Source organism: Phascolarctos cinereus, unplaced genomic scaffold (assembly GCF_003287225.1).
Source record: "Phascolarctos cinereus isolate Bilbo 61053 unplaced genomic scaffold, phaCin_HiC Scaffold_5;HRSCAF=322, whole genome shotgun sequence".
Classification (NCBI taxonomy): domain Eukaryota; kingdom Metazoa; phylum Chordata; class Mammalia; order Diprotodontia; family Phascolarctidae; genus Phascolarctos; species Phascolarctos cinereus.
Window position 1 is genome coordinate 244,375,279 of NW_027555958.1, and position 20,861 is coordinate 244,396,139.

The 20,861-nt window shown below is 41.1% G+C and overlaps 1 protein-coding gene across 1 annotated transcript in view; it reads left to right on the plus strand.

The window, feature by feature from the left end:
* Positions 1 to 18,782, plus strand: part of IP6K3 (inositol hexakisphosphate kinase 3) — a 33,867-nt gene extending 15,085 nt beyond the window's left edge. Inside the window, 5 exon segments of the mRNA XM_020999641.2 lie at positions 7,223 to 7,418; positions 10,778 to 10,941; positions 12,867 to 13,042; positions 16,884 to 17,157; positions 17,160 to 18,782. Of these exon segments, the coding sequence (XP_020855300.1) occupies positions 7,223 to 7,418; positions 10,778 to 10,941; positions 12,867 to 13,042; positions 16,884 to 17,157; positions 17,160 to 17,347 (998 nt within the window). The 3' untranslated portion in view covers positions 17,348 to 18,782.
* The last annotated feature ends 2,079 nt before the right edge of the window (positions 18,783 to 20,861 follow it).

Consider the following 20,861-nt stretch of genomic DNA (forward strand, 5'->3'; position numbering starts at 1 on the left):
GTGTGTGTGTGTGTTAAGAAAAAATTATTGAGCTTCATTATCACACCTTATATCTTGATCCCTCAAGCACTGCTAAATCAGAACAAGTCAATCTAAGAACCTAGTCTAAGCTAAGAGTTGATAGCTCAATACATCACCATCCTAGATCATATCGTGTTTTATGAGCTGCCTATTATTCCACAAGTGAAAAGAGTGATATGGGAATATCAAGCACGTATCCAAGGCCAATAAAGATGAGATTTAGGGGACAAGGGATGCCTTTTGGAACCCCAAAAACCATACAACACAAATACCCTCTTTGCAATGGTCAGGCCATCCCTGAAAAAAAAAAATGAACCATTGTCACAAACCCCTGTTTTAGTACTGACTTGCTAACCAGAAAGTGATCTGTTTAGTGCCACTGTCCAAGCAAAGTGACAAGAACATGATGCTGGAAAAATTAGGTTCTGAAAGTTTTTACCATCTAAGCAGGAAGGAGTCCCAAGACCTTGTAGGTCACAGATGCTCTGGGATGGCAAAGGGGACACATGTATGGGCTGGGAGGTGCTTCTTACATGGGAAAATATCACCAAAGGTATAATTTTCTCAAGTGATGTTAGACCCTGCAAGCTAATTTGTCTCATCCCCCACCCCACCCCCAAAAGGCAGCTAAGGAGATTGAAAAAAATTAGAGCTAAAAAGGACCTCAGAGACCATTTAGTCCAAATCTCTCATTTTATGGAGGGAATTGAGGAAGCCCAAAGTAACACAAAGTAACAAATCTGGACTTTAAACCCAAGTCCTCTCACTTCAAATCCAATGCTCCCTCCACTGCACCCCTATAGCATGTTAGTGACAGCGCCAGTACTAGAACCCTAGGCTCTAACTCCCAACCTGGGACACTCTCCACTACCCCATAAAGCTCTATGCACATTTTCCCTACTGTGAAAGAGAAGTTCCTGAGTTGACCAGTCACAATGCCGGAGAATACATTACCTCTATTTTCACCACCCTGCAAGTTGAATCAGGACAGAAAGAATTTTAGGCAGGGAAGAGATTCCACTGGGCAGTCAACATGTTAGGGCTTGTCAGTGAAGAGGGTATTGCAAAAACATTCCCAAAGATACGTAGTAAAGGGGAATGGAATGTAGGGGTGAGGAGGAAAGAAGGGGGAGAAATGAGGAGGAGAGAAGTACATCCAGCTATCCTTATTTGACTTAGCTACACCCTGTCAGGCAGGTCCAATGTCCTTGAGGCACCAGCAGTCTCTACATACTGTCTAATTCTGAGTTGACCAGGATATTAAGGACATACTCCTAGTCCCAGCTGGTTAACAGCTTAACCAGACTCATATTGCAGAAGGCAGAAGCAAATGCACTCATAAATTTAAAAATAAATACATGACAGAATACTCAGTGAGACTCAGCCTGCTATGCAGCCAAACAAAAATTGCTAGGATGCTTTGGGAATGTCAATCGTCTCTCTAAATATTCACCGTCTGCCCAACTGGCATTGTCTATGGGGTCAAGATGTTTTCAGAAGGCTGGGGCTGGAAAGCACTTTACTGTCTACTGGAATCTGTTCTTCCCAGGGCAGCTAGATTTTACTGCCCCTAGGCTCAGAAGACCTAATTTGCATGGGCAGCAAGACAAATATTGGCAGTCCCATGTGGTACTTCACCAAGATGGGGAAAGGGGCGTCAATAGCAGTGATTTTTGGGCTGAATGAATCAAATTCAATGAAGCAGTTTGAATCCAGCTGACATGTTGCTTTATAATACAGCAAACCCTAAATTAATTACAAGTGGCTTATATGCTTGGTGGCCTAGTCTCCCTTCCACTAACCTGCTAGGTCTCTGGCTAAAGCCAGGGAGATTGAGCTATCAAGCTCAATTCAAACCTATTCAGTTCAAAAAACATTTATTAAACAACTAGTTTGTGCAAAGCACAGTGCAAGAAAGTAGAGGAAATACAAAGTTTCAGTAAGCACATTCCTTTCCCTCATGAAACTCAGTCTAATAGATACAGTTACATATACGTACATATATACATAGATCATAACACATGATAGTGCTTTAGAGGAGTGCAAATATAAAAGCGCTATGTGAGGCCAAAGTGGAAGGTCAGGAAAAGGAGGAATCAGGAAAGATTTATAAATGATTGTAGATTTAGAGTTCAGGGAGGTAAACTGATCGGACCAAATTCCCACAGACTGAGTCAGAGGCAGGTCCCCCAACTCCAGAGCCGGTCCTCTTTCCATTAAACTATACTTACCACGAGGAAAGAAGCAGTTTTTGAGGCAGGCTTTAAAGGACAAAAGGAGTTTCAAGGGAGGTCCAGGCATAAGGAGAAGCATGAACAAGACAAGGAGGCAGGAAAGTGCAGGGTGTCTAGAAGTGGCTGGGTGGCTCAATATGGCCATAGGCAAGGGAAGTACCACCAGATAAGGCTAGAAAAGGGTTTGGGTGTGAGTACAGGGGGAGGGGTTGTGTGGGTGTGTGTGGGAGACAGAGAGAGACAGAGAGAGAGAGAGACAGACAGAAACAGCTTTGACTGTTTCCCAAAGGAAACAGATATGATTTCTGGATAATCCATTATTTGGGATTCTTTGTCTTTCTGATCCCCAGCCTTGTGCCAGAAATTGAGAGTAGACAATATTAGGCAATAAATGAGACTTGGAGAGGTCCAAGGCAGCATTTGAGTCTTCCTTTGGGGCCTTCTGATCATACATCTCCTTCAGATCATGGATCTTCATGGGTCGGTATGCTCTTGACAGTCACTGCTGAGGTGAAATCAATAGGGAGCACTATAATGTGGCTCGCAGCTTGGCCAGATCTGGACCAGCTCTGCCCAGGTTGCGCTCGCCTCCAAGGCTCCTCTTAGTCCTGGTTTGGCCCTGGGAGCTCCCTTGCTATACTCAACCACCAGAATCACAAGAGCTTTTCTCTTTTTTTTTCTTTTTGCTGACAAAAGAGTAAGCACCATGGCTACTGAATTTTTCTCTTTTCTTGCATTAGGGAAGACTATTCCAAGGAACGTTTTGGTTTCTAAGATTTCAAAAATGACCCTTGGGAGTACAGACAAGCCCTGAGGCAAACATTCAGACATTAACTTCCCCAAAGTCCCTGCAACTTTAACATCCTTGCCCTCATATTGTGCTAGAACTCCCTGGATCTCGCCCCTCCTTGTTTCTCCTTCTCCAGTCTCCAGGAGTCTTAGTTTGACTAAGATTAGTGGGATGATTAAACCCAGGACAAATGTGACCATGTACACAGTGGGAGTGCTCCTCCCAACACTCACAGCACCTGGCTGGATTTAGGCCTCAGCAGCAGAACACGTGACTAAAGGTGACCTTCAAGTTCTCCAGCTAGTAAACTCAGATTAGATCTTAGGTATCCACTGACCAGAAGGGTCCAGAGAACCTCAAGGCAGTGACTTAGTTTAAACAACTTTAAAAAACTTGCCCCCCTTGTTGGACCTGTAGAATAGAGGTTTCACCTACTACCGTAAGTCAGATCAGATCTATGCCCACCCATGAAAACCAGTTGGCACCTTAACCTAGCTATACTTGAGAGGCCACGTGAATAATGGAAAAATCACTGGAACTAAAAGACACGGATTCTAGTTCTAGGTACACTACTTACTAGCTGCATGACCTTGGGCAAGTTACCTCTCCTGTCCCTCATCTGCAAAAGAGAAAAAATAATATTTGCACTACATCCCTTTAGGGTTTTTGTGAGAACCAACTGAGAATGACATATAAAATAATTCCAAAGTGCCATATACAGGTCAGCTGTTACAAACATTAGCAGCTCTGGTGCCAAACTTTTAGGACATTTCTCAGGGTTCAAAAGATTAGAGGAAAAAACCAGGTTCTTTTTGGAAGTGAGGGGTCACCCAGGGCTAACCTGGAGCTACATAATTAGGATACAGGGAATCTTAGAAGAGAGGGATGAGCTAAGTTAGGTATTCTGGAGGGGTGCCTACTGCATTAAAGAGCAGCCTTGAAAATTAGCACCCGCAAACTCATCAGCCAGTACCCATGCTTTCCCACAGGTAAGAAAGAGAATGGTAGGTATCAGCCCCTTTCACTACTTATTTGGAAAAAATTGCAACTTGTCCTGAGCAAAGTGGCTGGTTTTTTAAGTTTCATTTTAAAATGTGGCAGCAGCTGCACTCCAGGCTTCAGCTCTTCAGGGAGGGCAACAAGACACCACAATGACAATGTGATAAAGCCAGCTATGCCAAGCAAGGATAGCGGTGGTGTCCTAAACCATGACAATGCTGGCAAAAAAAAAGGAAGAAAATCTCAGCAGGAATCCACTATTTGTTAACTGCATTCTCATATCCTCAGTTTGGCAGTCTTTTTATGCCCACTGCTTTCACTTAAACAGAAAGGCATCTAGGTATAATGAAAAGAGCGCTGAACTAGGTGATCTGGGTTTGAATTTAGTATGATAATTATTAGCTATGAGACCAAAGTCATTTTCTCTCTCTGAGCCTCAATTTTCATATCTTTAAAATGGGGTAATAATACTTATGTACACATACATACCATGAGAAAAACAGTGGCCTAGTGAATGCCATGGTGTTCTTGGGAGTTGGGAAGATATGGACTCAAATCTCACTTCTACCATTTACTAATTGTGTGACCATGGGCAAGTCAATTAAATAACTCTGCCTGAGGCAACTTTCTCTAAGGCTCATCTATAAAGTTATACTCTCAAATCCTTGATGTGTCTGAGCTGTTACGAGGTTAATGCATTACAAAACTTAAAGAGCTTTAGAAAAGAGAGTTGTTATTAGTGTTAATATTGTTAAAGGGCAAAGTGGATAGAGAGCTGGGCCTGGAATCAGGTAGACCTGAGTTCAAATGTAGCCTCAAATGGTTACTAGTTGTGTGATCCTGGTCATGTCACTTAACTCTGTCTGCCTCAATTTCCTCATCAGTAAAATGGGGGTAATATTAGCACCTACCTCCCAGGGTTGTCATGAGGATCAAATGTAATAATAATTTTAAAGCACTTAGCGCAGTGCCTGGCACATAGTAAAAGTGCTATATTAATGTTAGCAATTCTTATTATTAAATGTTTTTGTTCTTTATTAGTCATTTAAGAACACCAAGCATACACTTCTGTGCAGAGTCTTATGCTAACAGTAAAGATTAACAAAGTACCTTGCCCAAGAGGAACTTATTCTTTAACAGGAAGCACAGAACAGTTAGTTATAGGTGCACATCAATATAAGTGTTAATTCTATGTATACCCAGAATGAATTTACTACCTAAAACTGAACTCATTATCTTTCCCCAAAACAATGGGACAATTATGACACCATTACTTCGATGAAAAATCTGTAATTTCCAGTAATACACATCAAAACTGTTTTACAACTAGCTACATGCTATTTGAGGGTTTCTATGGCAGAAAAATTCATCACCCTGCCCTAATCTGATCATGAATCATCTCTCTAAACCTAACTAAGCTGGTTTTCAGAAAACAGACATATAGTCCACCTGGACCCATAATTTGAGGCCTTTCTATCTTGGTGAAGGCTACCAGAGCCTGTGTGGGCTGGCATAGCCTTCAACAGCTCAGGGTCACCTCAGGGCACTGGAAGATCACAGAATCACATATTGAGAGTTGGAAGAGGACCTTCGCGAAGGATCCTCCCAGTCATTCATTATCAGAATCTCAGAGTCATCTCTGCTTTTCTCTTTCCATTACCCCCACATCCAAAATAACCAAGTTTTATCAATTCTTCCTCTGCAGGTTATAAGGAAGCTATAGCTTCAAATCAAGCCCCTGTTGCCTCAAGCATGGAACACTCTAACAGTCTCCTAAGTGGTCTCCCCCATGTCCAACTCTCTCGCTATAACCATTCTCTTTTCTTCCAAAGTAATCTTGTTAATGATAAGGTCTGATTACAGTATTGCCCTGTTCAAAACCTTCAGAGACTGTCCCCCCCCATTACCTATTGAAAAAATTCAGCTGTTAGAAAAAAGAAAGAGAAGTACAGGAGACACAAAAACTAAAATGTCAATAAAATATTTTAAGGAAGTAGTACAAATCCCTTAGTATTCACAACCCACTACAACCAGGCCTATCTTTCAAGAATGTTTTCATATTACTCTCCATTAGGCATTCCAATCAAAGTGGAATTTTTCAAGCCCACCCCTACCCCCACCCCTACCCTTCCTACCCTCACTCATCTCCTTGATTTTGCTCACATTCAGCATAGATTCTTCTGGCCTTCCCACCTCATTCCCCAGTTATCCTTCCCTTCTTTCAAAGTGCTACTCTGATGTCAACTTCTCCACAAAGCCTTCTCTGATTCTCTCCTTATTTTCCTACCCTCTACCCTCCCTCCCCTTCCCTGTCCCCAACTGCACTTGTATTCTAATCCATATTATAGCTACTGCTCAGCATCTCAGATGCTCCATTTTTTTCTATTAAAATCTAGGACAAACTTTCCATATCTCCCCTGGTCATTAGATGCTTAATAAATGTTCTGAAATTTGCTGAACCTATCTAATATACTAGTAGAGAAGACCATTTAGCAAATTAATTAATTGGGTTTCTGTATATTCTCCTGCTCCTAAAGCAAATTAGTAAGTAAGCCATTCTGCTCTGATTACAGCCAGCAGTGGGTATTAGGAAATTTTATGAAGAGTAAGCAGTTTCATATTTTCATGTCTACCTCTAATCAAACACAAGGCCATATATAAATGCTAAATAGTTTAGCAGTTGAAGCATGAAGGGGCAAGGAAAGAAGAAGATTAGGAAAAAAGGGAGAGGGCAAACTAGAGACAGCCTGGGCCTACTTTTTGAAGACTCATATAGCTCTGGTCTCATTCTGGGAGAGGATCTGTTTCAAACTAAATTAGGCCAGTCTCCAAAGCTCTTCCTTAAGATGATGACACTTCAAGACAGACTATTTACAGGGCAAGTAGCTCTTGCCATTTAAACTGCTATCATCTATTCTAATCATCTACTTTATCCAGCTGCTTTTTTTCTCTCCTCCCTCCCACACCCAATAGAGAGGCTACAGAAAGAGCCCTCGTGTTAATACCAGAGGACATGGGTTTGAATCTTGGCTCTGCTACTTAACTTCCTGTTTCACTTTGGGCATGTCATTTCACTTCTCTGGCCATCAGTATCTTCCTCTGTAAAATGAAGGGGTTGAACTAGATGACCTCTAAGGACACCTCCAAGTCTAAACTTTTATCATCTTTTCTTTTTTAGGCACTGTCACTGTGCATATCCTGAAAGACAGCCGGGGCCATCTCAGCCTAGTTGCCAGTCCACTGACGGACAACTGCGGGCCCGAGTCATCAGTGATGCTGTGGCAGAAGCTGAAGAAGAACAGCAGTGGCCACAGCAATGACTGCTCTCTTGTTCAGTGGAAGCACACTAAGCTGACACAGTCTCTTAAGGAGAGGTGAGCAGCATCTATAAGCCAAAACACAAGGAACAGAGGGATTTCAAAACAGACACCAATTCACTTTCTACCTAAACAGACTGTGCATTACACCCCAAAAGGGCTCAAGGATGAAGTCCAGGCTGAAGCTGTATGGTGCCAATGGAAAGAACTTGGGTTTTAATCCTGCCTCTGATACTTACTAGCTACGTTACCATAGGAAGTCACTTAACCTAAGCCTCAATTTCCTAATCTGTAAAATGAGGATAAAAATATTTGCCCTATTTACTTTAAAGGGTCATTGTGAGGAAAGCACTCCATGCACCTTAAAATACTATATAAATGGAGTTAGATCTAGAATAACTGATGTGGCAACCAATAAAAGAAATAATAATATCTCTTTCTCTAATTCTCCAAACTCCACTAGTAAATGAAGGCACTTTATATGACGTTTCTAGAAAAGAAGATAAAAATTATTTTCTTCAGCACTTACTAAATATCACAATGTGGTATCTGATACTTGCCCCCACAAGAGCCAACAACAGCAAAAGTAACAATAACAACAAGAATAACAAGAATTGCAGGAGTGCTTCTAAAAGTGCTTTCCTCATCCACCTCCACGAGGCAGGAAATGCAAGTAGGACTTTTTTTTTCATTTAGTGAACAGAAAGGGAAAAAGTGCAGTGAAGTTACACCTGTAATATTTTATTTTCTAATACAGTTATGGTGGGGAGAGAAGTGAATGTGGTGTTCACTGAGTTAATTTGCTATTTTTTATGTAAGAATATGAGAGGTTTCAAGGGTCTCACATCCTTACATTGTCAGACATTTGGAAAATGTCAGCTGACCTTTCTCAGATGAAGAGGGTTTTTTAAAACTTATTTGGAAGAAAACTGACCTAATTCAATGTAAATACTACCCCTCCTGAAGTAGTCCTGGTGTGTAATTAAGTAGGCCTCCACTAATCAAGATAGGCCTCCTTTGATCCAAGTGTATACTAGGAAAATAACACTATTACTACTCTAGATCACATGGAAATAAATTTAAATTTAGTAATAATAAATGATAAATTTAAGTAATTCCAAATAATTACAAAATTCTGCATTTTTTTAAATCATTCCATGTGCTGCCATGGCCAAAGAATTCATTATCTAATGACCAGCTTAGTGGTGATGAGCTTCTCAGTACTTAGCTAGCCTAGTCCTTGAAAAAACTGTGGGTCAGCCCAGAGGCTCCACTGGTATTCTCATGAGGTCCAGAGAAATCAAGGAAGATCCCCAGCAAAAGAGGTAGGGCCACTGTGGCAAACATATGGAAAGACATGAATAAGAGTAGCATAGGATGGGCAGGCGTGCATAAGTTTTAATTTATATCACACAGTGATGAGATTATAGATTCATTTGAGTATCTGAGTAAATGAGCTTTAGAAAAATACAATAAGATAATATTTAGTTATTAATTTTGTTTTTAGCAAGAATTTTATTAAATTAATTTTAGTCGACAAAACCAATTAAACTTAGATTTGCAACCACACTGAAAAAAAAGACCTCTACCATACAGATATCTATAACAAGAGACAGTAGGTGATACAATGTCACCTGTGCTGAGCCTGGAGTCAGGAAGATCTGAGTTCAAATCTAGACTTGGATGCTTGGTAGCTGTGTGATCCTGGAAAATCACTTGATCTCTTTCTGCCCCTGTTTCTTCACCTGTAAAATGGGAGGTAATGACAGGACCTACCTCCCAAATTTGTTGTAAGAACCAAATTAGATAAAATTTATTTGTAAAGCACCTAACACAATGCCCGGCACACAGTAAGTGCTTAATAAATGTCTAAAAATACAGTTCTATTTAATTAGTTAATTAATGAATTTAATAAACATTTATTAAGTGACTATCATGTATTTCAAGGCCTTCCCCTGAAGTCTTATGAGAGCCAACGCTTCGCTGAGGTCTGAAAGTAGCCCTAGGTTCTCAAAGTTTATGCCAAGAGCGCGAAAGCTCTGCCAGATCTTACCAGGCTAACAAGCCTTCCAGTACTAGGAAGTCTGGAAGACCCCAAGTTTTCCATTTGAGTACCAGATCTGTTAAGTTCAGAGAGGCACATAGCCATAGTGCCGGCCATCATCAGGTGATAAATTTTTTCTGCCAACATAACTCATGAAATTAACTACTGAGATGTGGATGAATTTCAGTCTTCATAAATCCTTGAAGTGCTGAAGCAACAAGACACTGTTCAACACTAGGAGAAATACAAATATTAAATAAGGCACAGTCCCTACACTCGAAGCTTATAGCCTAGTAGGGAATATAATGTGCTTAATATAAATGAGAATATCATACATGCATAAGACTAGTACAAATAGGAAAATGAAAAATTTCAGCAAGAACAGGAAAGCCATTCTAGACCTAGAGGAGGGTATGAGAAAAAGCAAATTATGCCATTGGAATGACGCTGTTTTCCTTCTCGCCACCCAACTCCTCTCAGTTTCCCACTTCCCATGCCTTTCCTTATACTGTTCCCTATGCCTTAGAAAGCCCTCTCTACCCTCTCTTCAATTAGCAGATCTCTAATCATCTTTTAAAATCCAACTTAAGCTTCTCTGATATCCTCTGGCCAGTAGTAAGCCTTCTCTCTTAGGCCTCACCTAGCACTTTGTTTTGAAATCTACTTATCATGTAATAATATATGTATAAGCATCACACAAACCTTGCCCCTACTAGACAGCAAGCTCCATAAGGATGAGGACCGTGGCCCAGCTCTGCCAGCCTCTACTTGTATGACCTTGGGTGAGTCTCTAAATATCTCTAAGGTTTAGTTTCCTCACCTACAAAATTAAGGCGCTGGGCTAAGATCTCTTCTATTTCCAACCACAAATAAGTCAGATCAAACTTTCCTCTTTTTCTTTAATGATGCACACTGATATAAACACAAAGGGCCTTTAATTAATGTTTGCAGAATCCATGTTGCATACTTACTGCACAAAGGCTGATAGTTTAGCTAGACAGAATAAGATCAAAGATCGAGAGCTACATCCAAGAACCTCAAAAATCATCTAGTTCAACTCCCTATTGTTATAAATGAGGAAACTGAGGTCCAGGGCTGGGAATGCCTTGCCTAAGGTCACAGAGGCAGTAAGTATGAGAAGTGGAATTTGAACCCAAGTCCTCTGACTACAGAACCAGTTCCTGTTCCACTGTACTATGAGGCCTCAGAGGCTTTGTTTTAGACAATACAATGATTATAGAGCTGGAAAAGAGCCAGGGGGGAAAAAAAGTCAAACTTTGTCCAGGTGCACAGCAAATAAACACAAGTAATTTGTCTTTTTCTGAAGCTAGCAGCCCATCACATTTCTTCCCATGTGCTTAATTCACACAAGCTGTCCTGGCAAAACGCTCCTGAGGACTGAATTCCACATGTCCTCCTTTATGGAAGACACAAATGGCAACCAGGCCGAGAAGAGTTACAACCCATGGAGACTGAACTGCCATAAGGAACACCTGACCCGGATGTACTCTGAGTACCAAGAGAACAAAATGCATCGTATCCTTGCTTGGATTTCCCCACAGGACCCCCCAAAGTCAGTGGGAAAAGCCAGTATAGAGCAAAACTATCTGGGAACCACTGGCTTAAAGCAGGCACAAAGTCCAGGATATGCTGCTACGTGACTGACACATCCAGAGGTGTGAGGGACAATGCCTTTGAACTGAAAGGCTTAATGCTTGGAGACTTCTATTGACTGGTTAGACCCAGCTAAACCTTTTTTTTTTCCTAGCTGGGTTTCTCTATGCACAGGTAAATAGAAAGTTGGCTGCTGTAAAGATTAAACTTCTCCAGTTGCCAGAGAAAACCAGCAGTGTGGCATTGTGGATAGAGTACTTACTAGCCTTGGTGTTAGGAAGCCTTGGCTGGAATGGAGCCCCTGACACTCCCTGGCTGTGGAATCCTTAACAAAGGCACCTCAGTTTTCTCATTTATGAGGCAGATGTAATAGTTCTTGTAATATCTACTTCATAGGGCTGTTGTAAGGCTCAAATGCATAATGGAGAAAAGTGCTTTGTGAAATTTAAAGCACTATGGAAATGTCAGCTATTATTATAAGGCAGATTATAAATAGAAGTGGCAGCACAGACTTCTACCCAAACATGGGCAGCTTCTACTCTCAACTGCAGGGTCCCCTTGAAAAAAGGGACACCCGATATAAACATTATAGACAGTGGTAGCCAAGAATGGAAAGGGGGGAGGGAAAGAGGCGCATAGGGACATAGTTCTGGGACCTCCAAGGCCCTGTCATCCAGTGATTCATGTTTACAGAGCTTCTGACATACACAGAGCCCTCCACCTGGGGCTTACATGCAAATTATCTCACAGAAGTACAGCCATACACATTAGCAGAAATTCATGAGCCTGAGGCCTAAAAAAAAAAATTAGGCAAAACAAAAGAGAAATTAGGGTGTGTGGAGGTTAAAATTTGAACTAAAACTAAAACTATCACTCCCAGAATGACCAATATCTGCATTCCTGCTGTAACGCTTACAAGAATGGACTGGGCTGGTGGAAATTTTTGCTGACTGCTATTTGCAAAAACTGCAGAAATACAGTCAGTATTCTGGAAGAAAATCATTTTTCATGTTGGGAATGATTGCCTCCCTCTCTGGTTGCTGACGTCACTGGAGAGCACGTCAGTATGAGTCACGCTGTAAGGGCGGGGCTTGGGGGATCAGTAAAGTCTCACCATAGTTCCCCTTCTATCCCTCCACGTTCCCCACAAAGACCTCATTAAACTGTTGTGAATGTAAGACTGAGCTAGCATATTTCTCAGAGGCAGCAATGGGGAAGGAAGGCTGAACTCATGCAACAAGGCAGTACGCAGCACATAAGGCTAGGCAGTCCAGGATCCCCTAGGAGGGGAACTTGGGTTTTAAAAAGCCCCCTTAGTCACTGCTATATTCCTGTAAACTGGTGGTTTGTTACAGTCACACTTGCACCTCTACTCCCAAAGAAACTTTTTCAGGAAAATTATTCCAGTGAAATTAATATTCTTCAATCTATCTCTGAAGTTTATATCAACCCACTTCCCTAAAAAGATACTGGTCCATTCATTTACTTGTGATTTTATCCCTATGATTTTAGGCTATAAAATGTAAATTGTGCACAGCCAGCCAGGGATCTCATGCCTGCATCTAAATCTAAATCTGAGAGAGAAGGAACTACCCTTAAAACTGCCCCTAAATAAATGGGCTTGTTAAGAAGTCACTGTCTCAAATTGTTAACGACACTGGTGTGTTAATAACACTGCTAATGTCTTGAATGGTTAATAACACTGGTATGCTTGTCAGTAATGAAAAACTGGAGTAAAATAAACATAATCAAAACATGAAATTTAATTCCTAGAACTGTCCCACCTATCTCCTATGAGGGCAGTATCTCTTCAATCCATGGTGTTTTCCTTAACTTAGTATGACTAGGGTTTTTGCTACTTGAGAATGTAGTGTCAAAGTACAAATATCCTTGCATTCTTGACCTGAAGATGGGCACCAGGCAACATGGAGACGATGCCTCTGAGGAGAAGAAAGCCCGCCACATAAAGAAGTGTGAACAAAGCACCTCTGCTTCCCTTGGGGTTCGCATCTGTGGCATGCAGGTAGGATGTATAAATAGTCTAACAGTACAGATATACCATATTTGCCCTTCACATGCAGCAATATTGAGTAACCCACCTAGAAACTTTTCCAGACATCTGACCAGCCCACCCTTTAAAGGGGAGCACTGACAGGGAACAATTAAATGTAAACCTCACTATAATCTGGGTGTCTATTTCTTCAGCTCACCTGTCACTATCGCAGTATTCAAAAAGTACCATTTTGGAACTTGATCTGACAGTCTTGGGGCAGCTGAAACTTTCAACAATGTCTATGTGACTTTTGCCTACAGAATGATTCAGACTTTTAACGTTAGCAGGTGCCAAGATTTTGGGGAAGGGCTGAAAGAAAACAATTTCACTGTGAGACCCTGTGACTTCCCAATTTCCAATCCTTTGTAATGACAGAATTGAATCCTTCAACTCCCTGATGTTGAAAGTGCAATATCTGTGTTCCTATTAGTAAATTACCCTTCTTAATCTACCATTTTTTCTTACTGATGCCATTGGTTTTGATTAAGAATGTGTAAAGACTAAGTTAAGGCAAAAAGATGTTTAATTTCATTTTCCTGATACAACAGTTCATTTTTATTGCTCTGCTACAGCTTACACAAGAAGCTGCAGAAAAATAAGAGGAAATTAAGCTTTTCGTGCTCATTCATTCTTATGGTCTGTCTAGTCAGAGCAAAACTAGACGACAATTTGGCGGTAAACATTATAGCTTTCCTTAATTGAAACTGCCACCCTGTAAAGCGAGGCATTAAATCTATAAATTTGCTTCCCATACATCCCTTAGAAAACGTGGAATACCACCCTCATATGAGTGAAGCATGATGATCTGATCTGATTTATTTCGTAAACACCACCAGCTATGTACTGTACACAAAGCTAATTTGGCACATGGGCCAGTGAAAATAAAGTAGGGAGGCTATCAGCTCTTTCTTGGAGGTTTCTTTGCAAATGGAATCACAGACTTTTAGAACTGTTGTGACCTAAGATATCACCTAGTCCAATCCCTTTGTTTTACAGAGGAGAAAAATCACTGACTTGTGACTTCCCCATGTTCACCCAGATGAGGGCATAACTGGGGTCGTAACCCAGGGCCCCTGAAACTCAACCCAGAACTCTTTCAGTCATGTCTGACTCTTTGTGACCCCATCTGGGGTTTTCTTGGCAAAGATAGTTCTCCAGCTCATTTGACAGATGAGGAAACTAAGGCAAACAAGGTTAAGTGACTTGCCCAATGTCACACAGCTAGTGTGTATCTGAAGCCAGATTTGAACTCAGGAAGATGAGTCTTCCTAACTACAAGTTGGGCATTCTATCCATTACACCCCCTTGCTGTCCCCACTGACGAGTACTAGAAGTTTGGAACCCAGAATTGCTCCTGTAGAGTGAGAATTTTACTCTAAGATATCACAGGCATGGAGCAGGTGTCAACAATTCTTCACATCATACTGGATCCGATAGCAGTATGCCAAATCTTTCTGTCTGCTATGCCAGCCTCTAGGCATGGCTTAGCCACTGCTACCCACAACTACAAGGGTGAAGGGGAGAAAGGTGGGAGGGAACCCTGTTACCACTGCTGTGTTCCATTCATGACCACCAAAATCTCTCTCCTGTCTGCTTCCTTCTGGTGACTGAGTCATCATGGGAATATAGTTAGTGCTAAGGAGCTGGAAGCATCAGTACTGCAGAGCCATCCTACCCCATCCACCTTGCTCATATTTCTGTGAACCTCACTGAAAAAAATGTTCCTTTAGCCTGCTTGCTGGGTGCAATTTTCAAATTTTTATTAGATCTATCTAGATAAGATTTACTAAAATCTTAATTGAAGAGGAACAGAATTAGGGCTTAAATCATCATTTGGAAGATGACACTGGAATTCCATAAGATACAAGATATATTCACTCGCTCACTGTAATAGCAGCGAAATATCTTCACTTAGAGTTACTTAATAAGAAAGCCTAACTTTTCTTCCCATCCCCATTCTAACCCCTCTCTAATCCATCCTTTACACAAAGGTGTGGCCACAGTAGTCCTCTTCTTAAAAAGCCAGCTTCAGGGGCTTCCCATTGGCTTCTGATCTTTCTGACTGGCTCCTAGATCCCTATCAAGACCTTCCCAGCCTTATCTGACACTATGCCCCTTCACACACTCCATGTTCAGACCAAACTACATTCTTGACTACTCATGATTCTTCTTCTGCCCGTGAGTCCCCTCTGTCCTCAAGACCTCCCTCACCAAAAGAAGCAGCACGGCACAGTGGAAAGGATGCTAATTATTTGTGTATCAACAGGACAGTCATCAACCTCACTGAACCTCAATTTCTACATTAATAAATGGGAATAGTGATGTTCATACTACTTCACATGGATGAGAGGAAAGTGCTTTGTAAGCTTTGAAACACTATAGAAATGTGAATTATTATTGTTATTGTTATTATTGTTAAGAGTCAATATAATAGAGTCACTATATGGAATCAGAATTCTAGCTGCGCTACTGATTCACTACCTGGATGAGCCTGGGTAAACCACTTAGCTCCATTTTCTCACCTGTAAAATTTCCCTAAAGAGGGAATAGGTGATCTCCAAGGTCCCTTCTAGGACTAAGAACTACGATCTTATGAATGGATTGCTTCCTACAGATATCCAACTTCAACAAACACTGATGAAGCAGTTCAGGGTTATGTATAAAGCTCTGGGGACAAACAAAACAGTCCCAGCCATTGAGGGGAATGTGGCACCAGAATACCAGATAGAAAAGGATGGGGCAAAGGAGAGATCCAAAGTATTCCAGACAAACATGAAGAAGGGAGAGAACATTCAAAAGCAGAAGCAATCAAGGAAGGCTTTACAGAGGAGTTGACAACTACACTGAGACTCAGAGGAGGAAAGGAATTCTTTTTTCTTTCTTCTCTTTTTTTTTGGTTAGGCAATGGGGTTAAGTGACTTGCCCAGGGTCACACAGCTAGTAAGTGTTATGTGCTCCTGAATCCAGGGCCTGTGCTCTATCCACTATGCCACCTAGCTGCTCCCGTGGAAAGGAATTCTAAAACAGTGGTGAGGAGTGCTTATGTTCTAGAAAAGGGTGGGAAAGGCAAGTAGAGAGAAGGAGGGGGAAGGGAAGGGAAAAAGATGGGCTTGAGGGAGTGGAGGGTCAGGAAGAAGGCATGGATGTTCCTGGTCTCTGGGACCTTCCCAAGAGCCCTTGCCATCTCTCTCCAACTTAGAAGCCCTTCTCCTGAGAGCCCTTCTTCCCACTAAGCCAGGGAAGACCACTGTCTTCACATCTCCATCTACTGAAGTTCTACCTTCCTTCTTTCCTTCCCTCCTCCCTTCATTCTCCTTTCCTTCCTTCCTTTAAGTCAACTGCATCTTTCTCTGTGAAGTTTTTCCTGACTCTCCAGCTGAAAATGATCTCTCCTTCCTCAAATCTCTCCTTGCATTTTGTCTGAACCTTTCCTTTGCACTTAATACATTCTCCCTTGCAACTCAGTAATTTGTGAACAGGCCTTTCTTCCCCTACTATAATGTAAGCTGCTCAAGAGCAGTGTCTGTGGTGTATCTATCTTCCTATACCCCGTGCCTAGCACACAGTAGACACTTCATAGATTCGTTGCTAATGACATGAAATTAAAGTCCCAAACAGAAAGTATTTTAAAACCTGGGAGCCACATTTGCACTTAGTGGTGCTTATTAGAAATGTCAACCATTTCTAAGCTGTGTTTCCTGGAAGCTTGACTATGCTTTATATGAGGTCATAATGCTGCAACATAATAAGAAACCATTTTCAGGAAAGTTTTCACTCACATTTTATTCTTGTTCTCCTTTTTAAACCCAAGGTTTATCAAGCTGATTCAAACCACTTTCTCTGCAAAGATAAATATTATGGAAGGAAACTTTCAACTGACGGGTTCAGGCAAACTCTCTATCAGTTTCTGCACAATGGCTTACACCTTCGAACAGACCTCCTGGAACCCATCCTCTTCCAACTCAAGGCTCTCCTCTCAGTCATTAAGAACCAGAGCTCCTATCGGTTCTACTCTAGTTCTCTCCTCATCATCTATGATGGACAAATGCCCCCAGAAAGAACCACAGGCAGTCATCCTCAAGATGCTTGCAGAAGACAAATTGCTCCTCTCCGGAAGGGCTCTCCAAAGTTGATATCCGTATGATAGACTTTGCACACACAACTTACAAGGGCTCCCGGTACAACCACCCCATCTATGATGGACCAGATCATGGCTATATTTTTGGCCTAGAAAATCTCATCCAGATCCTTCAAGATATCTCAGAGGTTGAATGACACTTGATGAGACTGCAAGGACTTTGCTGGGGTACAGTTCTCAAAAGGGACCTACTATTAGCAAGGGTAAACTATGCATCCCCACAGCTTTCTAACTACGATGTCTGCTTATAAGAGCTGTTTGGAAGAAGAGCCCAGGAAGCTTCCTATACAAGGCAGGAGACTTTTATGGGAAACAACACTAAAGAAGCCAGCTGCATGGAAAACCCATGTTTAATTAATTCCACATACTCTTGAATCACAACATAAGGCTATTAGTACCAAAGTAGAATTCAATTGAGCAGCTAGGTGGCGCAGTGGACAGAGTGCTGGGCCTGGAGTCAGGAAGACTCATCTTCCTGAGTTCAAATCTGGCCTCAGAAATGTACTGGCTATGTGACCCTGGGCAAGTCACTTAAACCCGTTTGCCTCAGTTTCCTCATCTGTAAAATGAGCTGGAGAAGGAAATGGCAAGCCACTCCAGTATCTTTGCCAAGAAAACCCCAGATGGGGTCAACAAGAGTTGGACATGACTGAAAACTACTGAACAAAAAGAATTCAATATAAGATGGGTGCATTTTGGATGCCATTCAAGAGTATTTAACTACTGAAGTAACAAAATAACCTCATTAATGGGTAATTTTACCTATCAATTGGTCCCATAGTATGGACCTCAAGGACAATGTTATAGCAAGGTAGTGGTGTATTTGCATCTAAGAATAACTTCCATTTGTTTTTGCTACAATTCTACAGAAACTGTGAGACAACTAAAGACACTACTTGAAAAAGTCTTAAAGACAATATGGATAACCTCAATGTCTTTCTGATTACATGGGCTACTCACTCTGAAAAATGCATAAAGAGTTCATTAAGGGGTTTTATCCTTTTCAAGAGACATTTTACAAGGCACAGAATCCAACAGGATGAGTTTACAGGTCTTAGCTTTTTTTTCTTTTTCACTCAGGCTCATAATAGTGGGCTAACAATAAGAATATGCATGAGTAATGGCAAAATCAAGGGACTAAATTCTCCATTACCATGAATCAACACCTATGTGTCTCACTGAGACTAACTATATAGAATCACGAATGACCATTAGAATGATTCTGTTATGCATTGACCATGTTGAGACTCATACTATGACAGGAGCTTCAAACAGGATAAGAATTAGTCAAGAATGAGCCACTTAACAATCAACCATAATTTATATATGTAAAGTTCTTATTTATTTTTGGAGGAAGTCCGGTGGTGAGGAGCAGAGAGGAACAGGAGGCCTGAAGGGGCACTGCAAAAATGTTTACAAAATTAGTGGATAAATGTAAATATGGAGCAAGCTGCAAAAAATTCTAATTAATTCCTTTCTATGCAGGGTGAAACCTATTACGATACCTTATTACAGAGATATAGAACTCAATTAAGAAAATAAATTTGTTAATAAAATTGTTTGGGTCACTAACGCTTATTTGGTGTGTCTGATTACCCTTTCTGTTTATTTATTCTAATCATCATGCAATAGAGTGATTTCATTTCATAAGTGACTTGAGAGTGGAAAGCAGAGGGAGTGTTAGGCTTGGGCTTTAGAGGGCCAAGACTGAAGTCCTAGTTCTTCCAGTGACTAGTTGTGTGATCCCTTAGAAAGTAGTTTCCCTCTGTGACACTCAGCTACCTCATCAGTACAATACAGTAGCTATTTGCATTATCTATCTCACAAGGTTGTTGAGGGAAAGCGCTTTATTTAAGCTGGAAAACACTATTCTAAGCTGGAAAATTATAATTCATCAATTTCCCACATTTCCTTACTTGCATTCCTTCTAGAGGAAGCTAAGTTGGTTAAAAGTTCCTGTTGATGACAAAATGCTTGCACTGATTTGCAAGGCTGGCTACCATACCTGACAAGTAGGCCTTTCACTTGAACCCTATTCAAGAAAAATTAAATAAAAACCTCTGAATTATCACGGCTAACTAACTACAATGAACTTTCACTTATGCAGTCCGTGGTTCAGCAGAAGGAGTACTGACTGGAGAGAAGTTTGGGAGACCCTGTTTAACTCCTGGCACTGCTACTCTAAGTCACTCCCCCTCCTCAGAGCCTCCCTGTTTCTTCATCTTTCTTTCTTTCTTTCCTTCTTTCCTTCTTTCTTTCTTTCTTTCTCTTTCTCTCTTTCTCTCTCTCTCTCCCTCTCTCTCTCTCTCTCTCTCTCTCTCTCTCATTTGTTTATTTATTTATTTGTTGACTAAGCAATGGGGTCACACAGCTAGTAAATGTTATGTGTCTGAGGCTGCATTTGAACTCACGTCTCCTGAATATAGGGCCGGTACTCCATCCATGGCACCACCTAGCTGCTCCAGTTTCTTTATCTTTAAGACAAAAGGATCAGACTAGATATTGCTAAGCTTCCTTTAAGCTCTACATCTCCAAAACCCCTTCCAGATCTCAAATTCTATCATTCTATGGAATGAGGATGAGGCTGGTAAGCTAAAAAATTTTTTTTCACTTTGTAGTCAAATGTATTGGGGTTTTTCCCTCATAGACAAATCACATTTGCCTCTCTAATCATAGGTCCATGGGATCTGTGGCTGAAAGGGACGTTCGATATCATTTATTCAAATACCCTCATTTCATACAAGAAGAGATCACTTGAGTAATAAGTAGCAGGCTGAGGACTGGAAACCAGGCCTCTGGACTCCAAATTGGTCGCTCTTTTCTACTATACCATACAAACATTAATATTACAATTAGTCTGCATTCCCTGGGCACGTGGTTCACATCAGAAGCCAGTCTATAATTAAAATTCTGCTGAAGAAGTTGTGTACCAAAGGAGAATGTGATGACAGATTTGGAGTCAGGAGAAACGTAGGTTCTAATTCTACTTCAGACTTGTATTACCTGCAGCCCAAGGCAAGTCACCTGACATCTCTGTGCCTCTACTCTTTCATCTAAAAAATAAGGATAATCTTATCTGTAATAGCTTTCTCATAGGGTTGTTGTAAAAATCAAATGAGATAATGCAGGGGAAAAGCAGGATGCAAACCTTAAAGTACCATCTATGCTTTTCAGCCAGTATTATGGATCATCTACTAAGCAAATTATTAATATGATTTTCTTAACGCAAATCTCACCTACCATATAAAATACAGATTCCTCCAACTACCTTTCAATCTCCTCTACAATTTGGCTCCAAACTTCATATTCAACCTATTTCTTCTATTTCCCATATGAGAAATTGTCCATTCTAGTGAGGGTAGTCTCCTCACTAACCATGATGCACATTCCTGCCTCCATGCCCTTGTCTTCTCCTCCATCCTCCCATCTATCTGTTCAAATCCTATTTATTATTTAAACCCTATAATCCAGCCTCTTCCATGACATCTACCTCAACTCCAAGGACATCCTATATTAAAGAACAGGATAAGGCAGGTGGGCTGAGCCTCATGAACTTTAGTGGAACTTCTATAGTCTCAGGGCATGATCCTCGGCTTTGCATGTTCAGAAATTCAATTTTATCACTTCACCCAAGATAAACAAGCTACTGGG